This window comes from Mus pahari, chromosome 1 (assembly GCF_900095145.1).
Source record: "Mus pahari chromosome 1, PAHARI_EIJ_v1.1, whole genome shotgun sequence".
Taxonomy (NCBI): domain Eukaryota; kingdom Metazoa; phylum Chordata; class Mammalia; order Rodentia; family Muridae; genus Mus; species Mus pahari.
The window spans coordinates 113,385,056-113,394,290 of NC_034590.1; the positions used below are offsets into that span (position 1 = coordinate 113,385,056).

At 50.7% G+C, this 9,235-nt stretch overlaps 1 protein-coding gene across 1 annotated transcript in view; it reads left to right on the forward strand.

Moving 5' to 3' along the window:
* The window catches only part of Shank2 (SH3 and multiple ankyrin repeat domains 2), a 444,659-nt gene that overhangs the window by 102,492 nt on the left and 332,932 nt on the right, over positions 1–9,235 (forward strand). Inside the window, exon 9 of the mRNA XM_021202679.2 lies at positions 1,929–2,045. Coding sequence (XP_021058338.1) covers positions 1,929–2,045 — 117 coding nt within the window. The remainder of the gene's footprint in view (positions 1–1,928; positions 2,046–9,235) is intronic.

Sequence of the window (9,235 nt, forward strand, 5' to 3'; positions counted from 1 at the left end):
CCCCTCCCCTCCCCTTTCTGTGCTGTGATAGCCCCAGCAGCTGTAAAGAACATTACTTTTCCAGAACTCCTGAGCCATGCTGGCCTTGGCTCCCTGAGTCTGCTGGGCCCCAAGGTTCCTCCCTGAGCCTTGCCTGCAATGATGGAGCTGACAGCTGCATAGCTGTGGCCTGTCCTTCCGAAGGATCAGGTGCACCTGGGCCATCTGAACCAACAGGAGCTGGGCAGGCAGTCTCAGGAATGAAGCAGGTGCTTAAATGAAGTGGGGCCACCAGGCAGGCAGGCAGGCAAGTAGGAGAGTGGGCTCTCCTGGCAGAGCCATCTAGTCAACAATGAGAGAGCTTCACGGGGGCATGGTACGATAAATGGATGTTTCTTGGGTGCTTTTAACAACCATAGTCTACTTCTCCCTCTTTGCAAAGTGGCTTTTACTCTCATTGACCCTGCTGAGGTAAAGTGTCCTCTGCACACGGATCAGAGGCCTAGTCATTGACCCAGGGCCAATGTCATCATCCAGGAGAGTTTTCCTTCTTTGTCCTTGGTGTGGCAGACCTGCCTCCTCCTGTGAGGTCACCGCCTGACAGAGGTACTCAGTCACCTGTGCAGGGACCTTCCTGCCCTCTTTGAACTGGGATGGGGTGCTATGCCTATTTTTAGGGTCCTGTGTCATGTCATCTTTGATGTCCTTGTCCTCTGTGACTCATGAGAGGGACACTGCTTCCACTTAATGACAAGGACATCCATAAGCTTGAAGGTGAGGGCCAAGCTAATGGATGGTCTGGGACCCAGTCCAAGTGCGTTGGCTTTCAGACTACCTGGGACATCGCCACTGTGTCAACCCCTAGAAGGACCTGGAAGGAGCAGATCACATGGTGGGGCTGTCCTACCCTGGGTCTCACCTCCTGTGGAAGGTTGGATTTCATTTAATTGCAGTGGGAAGCCGGGTTTGCATGTGGAAGGACAAGTGCAGGCCTCCTTGCACACACAGGAATAGGGCTCAGAGCATCTCCATGCCCATGCATGACAGCATCTCGCCTGGGAGCACAGACCAGTAATTCAGAGTTGAGTACCCTGACTGGTACGTCACAGAGTTCAGCACCCATATCAGGGAAAGACCTATTTGTCTTTTGAACAATGTGTCTTTTTGGTTCTGTGTGGAAAGAACCCTGGGGCCCCTTCTAGACCCCTTACCCAAGAGCAGAGTACAGGTTCCCAAATAGTCAAAGGGTTCCCTGCTTCCACTCTTAGCCAGTCCTGGCTGTGTGATGCCTGTGGGCCTAGGTCTACAAAGCTAGGTGGGGTGAAGTCTTCCAAGAGCTCTGTCATGCTTTTAAATGAGTGGTAGGATGCTACCTAGCCAGTAGAGGGTGCTGGGGTTTTATCCAGTCTCTGTGTCTTAGGGCTGGGCAACAGGGGGTGCTGGGGTCTCAGGCAGCCTGTGTGTCTTAGACCTAGCCAGCAGGAGGAACTGGGGTCTCATGCAGCCTCTATGTCTCAGACCTAGCCAACAGGGGATGCTGGGGTCTCAGGCAGCCTGTGTGTCTCAGACCTAGCCAGCAAGGGGTGCCAGGGTCTCATGCAGCCTGTGTGTCTCAGACCTAGCCATCAGGAGGAACTGGGGTCTCATGCAGTCTGTGTGTCTCAGACCTAGCCAGCAGTGGGAATTGGAGTCTCTGTCTCAGACCTAACCAGCAGGGGGAGCTGGGGTCTCATGCAGCCTGTGTGTCTCAGACCTAGCCAGCAGGGGGTGCTGGGTCTCTGTCTNACCAGCAGGGGGAGCTGGGGTCTCATGCAGCCTGTGTGTCTCAGACCTAGCCAGCAGGGGGTGCTGGGTCTCTATCTCAGAACTGACCAGCAGGGGGCATTGGGGTCTCTGTCTCAGGACTGACCAGCAGGAGCACCAAGGTCTCACTCAGTCTCTTATCTCAGGCCTGCAGGTATGGCCATGTTCAGCATCTGGAACATCTGCTTTTCTATGGCGCAGACATGAGCGCACAGAACGCCTCAGGGAACACAGCCCTGCATATCTGCGCCCTCTACAATCAGGTCAGTGGCATGCACATCCCTCACCCTAACCCTGGGGCGCATTGGACACTGGGTGGAGGGACTGGCCAGGGTCTCTCTGTGGCCCTCACCTGCTGCCTTACTGTGAGAACCAGAGGCTGGTGAAGCTGTGAGCAGCCCCAGGTCACATTCCAGATCTACAGTCAGCCCTGCATGGTGCCAATGACCCAGGCTGCTCATTGACTAAAAGACACAGGGGAAGCTGGAACCTCCTGTTCCCTTGGCTGAGTGCCAACTTTGCTTGGTTCCCAGAGCCTGGCACTTGGGTAACCCCTCCGCTCTCCTTTTCACTCGTGATTAAATGTGCATAACAAGTGTGACTCTCATAAACATGTGGGCACGCAGTGCTTCGACAGTCAGCACATTCACAACGCTGTATGGCCATCTCCACTCTCCACCTCCAGAATTTTTCATCTTCCCAGACTGAATCTCTGTCTTCCCAGGAAACACTGGCTCCCAACCCCCCCCCCCCGAACCCCTAGTCTCCCATCCTGCTCTTTGCTTTAAGGACCTATGAAGACTGGGATTTTGCAGGAGTTGGCCACCTATGCTAAGCTTCTCCCACTCAGCATCATGTTCTCATGGTCTAACCTGTGCTAACGACTGCCAGACACTGCCTTCTGAAGTTTGTTTCCACGCCACTGAGGGACAAGTGCCTTTGCTCACCTGCTCTCCCCTGGGTGGGTGCGTGGCTTGTTCTGCCTTTGGCTGTTGTGGTTTCATGTTGCCATGAGCCTGGGTGTGCAGATGCAGGGTCTAGCCTCAGCTATCTTCTGGCCTCCATGGGAACAAACTCCTAAGCAGATCTCAAGGTAAATGACACACTGGTGCCCACACCCCTGCCCCCAAGCTTCCCTGTCAGACCCTGGTGGACAGTGTTGTTCTGGAATCCCTACAGACTGGGAGATGTGGTCCCTGCTCTCTGGATGGGGGACACCTTAGTAGCTGGGACTTGGATCCTGGACCATGAGTACGCTGAACTGGATGTGGAGGGGAAATAAAGATGGATGTCCAGGGGTGGGGGTGGGGGTGGGATGGGGGTGGGGGTGGGGTAGAGCATAGTGCTGCTCAAAGGATGTGGGTGGACTGCAGGGCCAGCTTAAGCAAGCAGGAAAGTCACCAGTGTCCTTGGTGCTCAAGGTCAGGTTGACAGGGCAACCCCACTGAAGATGCTGCTTTCTTGTCTTTCTTCTCACTTGGTGAAACCTCAAGTCTGGGGCTAACGACCCACGGACATGACCCCAGGCAGCCCAGCAGAGGGACTGGGGAAAGACTCTCCCTCTTGAAAGACGGAGGGATCTCAGTGGTGAGGCTCTGCTGAGCATACCCTGGGATGTGGCCTCAGGGAACACTGAGTTCTCTTCCAGTCTCAGAGCCATAATCTCGTCTCACCAATGACAGTGACCCTAGATGTCACTTCAAGCCTTAGCTCACATCCAAGTTTGTTCCCAGGCCCTAATGGCTGGCCCCAAGTCCACTCTACTTCTAGCTAGTAACTTTCCTGGATCATTCACTCTTGAAAACTGCTACAGACCCTTCCAGACCCCTCTCACATGGTCCACACCCAGTCAAGCCATCTCCTGACTGTAGAATCTGTGAGTGTCGGGCTCATGGTTAGGCTGATGAAATTGGTGTTTCAGCTGGAGTGTCTTGCAGGGCTCCTGGCTTGCATGCAGAGTATATTCACAGTGCACTCGCCCCCGGGGTCCACCATGAAGCTGGAATAGGGGAATCCTTGTTAAGTGTGGGAATATTCAGCTGCCTTAGAAAATACATCATGAGGCTTGGCTAGGGCTAGGAAAACATCTGCACCAACATCTGCTTTGTAATGATTGCCTGCTATGGGAAAACATGGCTTAATTTCACTCAGTATATTTCAAGCATATTTTAATCACAAAAAATATAGGAAATCACAGTTTCTGTCACTTAAAATAATTGTGGGCATGATGATGGTCTTTGAAAAGGAGGCCGCAGAGTTTTATTAGACAGCCTCTGTTCTTGGCTATATTGGAGACTGGCCCTCCTGGGGTTTACTCCCCATATCCCAGAGCTGTCTTCATCCCTAGGAGGATCCCCAGATGGCCAGAGCTCCCAGGAAAACCTTTTTCCCATATAATGTCAGTTAGAATAGACTTTACAGAGCCCATTGGTAAACGTTTTATGCTTTGGTCACTGCCTGGACACTGATCACATGTCAGTTGAGCCATGGTATAGTGGTCATGGAAAGTGGCCATGCTGCAAGAAAGTTATTTGTTCGGTAAGCAGGGAGGGGGGGGTGATCTGGCCCGCAGGCTGTTAGCCATCTTTGTAGTAGAAGGCTACACTATCTTTTCCTCCCACCTCATTTATAAATTTGTGCCTCCCCAAATGGGTGACTTCCATCTTACAGGCCAGTGAGTCTGAGCAAGGGTGGGGAGAGCTGTCCACTCCACAAAGCTGCCCCCTCGTGAGGGCAGCCTGCTGCCGCCCAGCTTCAGACGGTATGCCTGTTCTCTGCAGCCTGGGACAGACTGAGCCCAGGTGACTAATCTTGTGTCACCTCCACGGGATACTGTGTTGGTTTGTAGGCTCTGGAGTTACTGACCACACAGCCCCTTGACACCATGACAAGTTGGGATGTCAGTGAGTGTACCTGAATCTGTCCTCCCCTGGATGGTAGGGGCTCTTCAGTCTGTCTCAGCCCGTAGCTGTGTCTGAGTTGTGTGAGTGAGGCTGCCTTAGCACTGCTCTGGGGTCACAGTCTTGCATAGCTTCCTGGAGGTCATGGGAGCTGTCTCAAGAGTGAAGCATAAGTCAGCCTTCGGCACTGCACACTGATAGTCCTCAGTCTTTCCTCCCCGTGTCACCGCCTTGCTGGCCTCTGTGCCCATGGCTCTTTGTCTTCAGACAGGAGATGTGTGGCTTCACAGGCTCGGTTGTTGATGACAGAGACGATTACATAGGAAGTGGTGTCATACTGGGTATGCAGAGGGTGTGCCCCAGGGAGGGAGAGAATTCAGAAGGGCAAGATTCAGGGCAAGGAGAGACATGGCCTCAGGGACATGAGATAGTGATGAGAATGCCTGGCCCACCAGGCTCTGCTGGCCATAAACTGGGACCTGGATGTGCAATTAGGTGACCTGAGTGCGCTTTGGATCTAGGGTTGCTAAGAGGCTGAAGTAGAAACCAAACATGTGTGATACCTGGCATGGGGTGAGGACTCAGCAACTTGAGGCTGTAATGGTGGTGTTGAAGATAGTTGAAGATGATGATGTTCATGGAGATTATGGTGGTGATGCTGGTGATTCTGTAGCTGTTGCTGATGAGGTGATGGTAGTGGTGGTGATTATAGTGATGGAGATGCTGTTATGGTGAAGCTGACAGGAATGATGATCATAGTGATGGTTGTGATGATAATGGTGATAGTAAAGTTAATGATGATGCTGATGCTGATGCTGATGCTGATGCTGGTGGTAAAGTTAGTGCTGCTGCTGCTGATATAGTGATGTTGATGGTTTTAATGATGATTAAAGAGATACTGGTGGTAGTAATGATGGTGATGGTGTCACTATACACCATACAACTGATAATGATCATCCTTAATGAGCCACTCCTCAGATCTGGAAGCCCCAGGTGTGTAGAATGCTATTCATGCTTTATCAATTTCATCAGGGAACTTTTAATAAAACACACTGTGATCAGAAGATTCTCTTTCCTCTCATGCAATCAACTAATTAGGACTCTGATTGTAAGCAGCAAATTGATTCTAATCTTTGGGCTCTCTCGCCTCATGCTGGCTTCCCAAGAGCTCCAGAGGGACAAAGCACCACCCTGGATAATGAGGGATCAGAGGAAGCTTAAATATCAAAGGTTACTAGAGCAGCCTGGTTTGCCAAAACACACATGCACACACACACTCACATACACACATGCACATACACATGAAAACACACATATATACATATACACATGCACATACAGACTCATACACATGCATGCATGTAAAAATACACATATGCATGTACACATGTGCACTCACAGACATATGCACACATGCGTGTACTCACACATGCATGCACATGCATGTGCGCACACACACAAGCACGCAAGCATGCACATTACCTTTGGTAATATGCCTCTTGTGTGTTGCGATGGGAATGCTTTCAATGTGTTTCTCTGTGCCTTGGTGGTTTCTTATGGGGCATGTGTCCACTTCCCTGGGGCCATCTGAGGACCTTCATCCCCATAGGCATTATGGCTCTTGGTCTCTCAGCATGTATTTCTGTCTGTTACTGTAATAAAGCACTCTGACCAAAAGCAACTTGGGGAGGGATGGGTTTATTTGCCTTACACTTCCAGGTTACAGTTCATCATTGAGGGAAGTCAGGACAGGAAGTTGAAACAGAATCTATAGAGGAATGCTGATTGCTGGTTCACTGAGGCTCATGCTTATCCACCCTTCTTATAGCCCAGGACTACCTGCCTAGGGAATAGTGCTGCCCACAGTGGGCTGATCCTTCCTATATTAATTAACAATGAAGATACTCACCCACAGGCATTGCCACAGACCAATCTGATCTGGGCAGTCTTTCAACTGTGACTCCCTTCTTGGCTGACTCTAGGCTGTGTCAAGTTGACAGTTAAAGCTAACTAAGGTAGATGGCATCCATAGTCTTTCCTCTGAGAGCCTTGCGGATGTGTGCATCATACTGGTCAGCAGATTCAGGTTAAGAAGTGGTGAAGTTAGACTTCTATTCCACTCCCCTCAGCCTTTGGGGTCTGGATGGAACTCAGGGAATACAGGTGAAGCAGAAGCCTGGTGACCTGCAGCATGTGAAATAAGTGGTCTCAATTACCCAGGTCCTTTTGGGGAGCACACTATTAAAGGTTGTAGAGTTATCCTGGTGATGCCTCACAGTGGTGACACCTGCTCACCTAATGTCCACACCTGGTGGCCTCTTAGGAGACCCAGTCCCTATGCTCCTCCCTGCTCTCTAAGCATCCTTTTCTTCGGAGTTAGAGGCTGGGATTCAGATGACCCCTCCCCCCCCACCAACTTGTGACCATAGCTTCTCTTCTTGTCACACCAGGGCTCAGACTACTGACCACCTGCCTCATATTCATCTGATAGGTCCTGTCCTCCTCTGAAAGCCTTCAGAACATCCCGCCTTGAGCTGACTGCTTCTTGTCCCCCAACTCCTACCCATCCAAAGTTCACAGGGACCGTGACCCCATGTTTCAATTCTGTGTCCCCAGGGACTGGCATGGCCATCGACTCACCAATTCTCCACAGGCATGGATGACTGAGATTTCTCAGTCTGTCCCTTCACTTGCAAAGGATAGTGGTGGGGCACACAACTCACGGAGCCAGAGGCACACAGCCCATAGCTGAGTGCAGAGTGGCCTCGGAATGACTCCCCTTAGGGAAAAGACTTATTTTTTTAAGTGTCTCTGAAAATTTGCACCAAGAGAAAAACTGGCAGGGAAATGGCCCTTAGAAGATGAATACAAATTGCTTATGTATTCATACTTCATTGATTTTTTTTTAAAGGATGGAGGCCTGCCAGCTAAGACTCGAGCCATCCAAGGGCGTGCAGGGGAGTGGTTAAGCTCTGCATTAATGCCTTGGGGCCTTCCTCACCCTCCTGACACTGCAGATTGCCCTGTTTCTCACCAACTCTTCATTTCTCTTTTTCTTATCCAGTTTAAGCAGCTTTCCCACGTGCTTGCCCTTCCTTCTTGTGGCATAGATCTCTTGCCACCCCAGCAAGGTGCTGTGCCAGGCATGTGAGGTGGAGCAGCAAGGTATAGAACACATGCCTGCACAGGTGTGTGCACACAGGTACATATGCATACATACATATGCACACACGTGTTGAAGTCTAACTGTTACTAAGCCACAAAGCCCCTCGCCCTTTAGTTCTGAAATAGCTGACTGACTGGAACTGTTAACCAAGAATTTGGGGATCCTACCAGGGTTGCCCTGTGAAATCAGAGAAGTCAGGGCTCCACTCTTGGTGTCCTTAGTTTCATTAATAAAAGAATGGAAGCTTTTATGAGAGCTCTGAAGAAAATCCCGAACAGGCAAGCTGTGAATCTCAGCAGTTGCCTGAGGGAGAGTGGAGGAGAGAAGGGGAAAAGCCGTGCATGGAGGACAGGACAGGTTGCTTCATGGTGGGAGCAGACGGTAAGCGTGAGAGAGCCTAGTGTGCTAAACCAACCAACCAACCAACCAACCAACGAACCAACCACTTAGGCTCTGGCAAGCATCCAAAACAAAGAGAGAAGAAGAAAATGGGAAAGCTGTGTCTTTTTGAGGCCTGACTCTCAAAGGCGAGCAGACTCAACAGAGTCTCATGGAGGGTCATAGGGACTGTGCTAGACAGGGAATTCTGACCTGCTCAACTGGAATGTTAGGTCTCCACTCAGGCCAGAGCTGCTGTGTCAGAATGCACTCTGCCTTTGCAGCCTGGCCGTCATTGCAAGAATGGGTTGGGCTCTGAGGGGTAGTTCATATGAGTTCTGAAAACAGCCCCATGTGTTTGCCTGGATCCCATTCCTTCTCTGGACTTTTGAAATGCGATGAAACCTGGTTCCCCTGCTGGTCAGACCATTGCCTTCTAGGAAGATTTGGGGGGGGGGGGTTCGTTTGTTTGTTTGTTTGGTTGGTTGGTTGGTTTTTGTTTGTTTTGTCCATTTGCCTGTGGGTCCTGCAATTGCCTAAAGTTCTACAGAACACTTAGAGAATATCGCGTCCCTGGAGCTTGGGTTATAGGCAGTTGTGGAGTTATAGGCAGACCCTTGTGGGTCCTGCAACTGCAGAATGTTCTAGGACACCCTTACCCTGTCTCAGAAGGTTTACACGGTTCCCACAGTTTCTCTTTCTTTCTGTGACTTGCCTCCAGTCACCTGTCACATGTTTAAAAGATGTGTGTGGAACATCTGTAGTGTATTGTCAGGAGTAGCCTGGTTTGCCCTGGGCAGGTGTGGTTTAAAATTTTATAGCTTCTGCCAAGGTGTTTTCAAAAGCATTGTGGTGACAAAGCCGCAGCGGAATTTATCTTCTCTTTCTTGCTCTCTCTCTCTCTCTCTCTCTCTCTCTCTCTCTCTCTCTCTCTCTCTCTCTCTCTCTCTCTCTCTCTCTCTTTGTTTCTCTGTCTGTCTTCTCTAACCCTACCCCCCTCTCTCGGCCT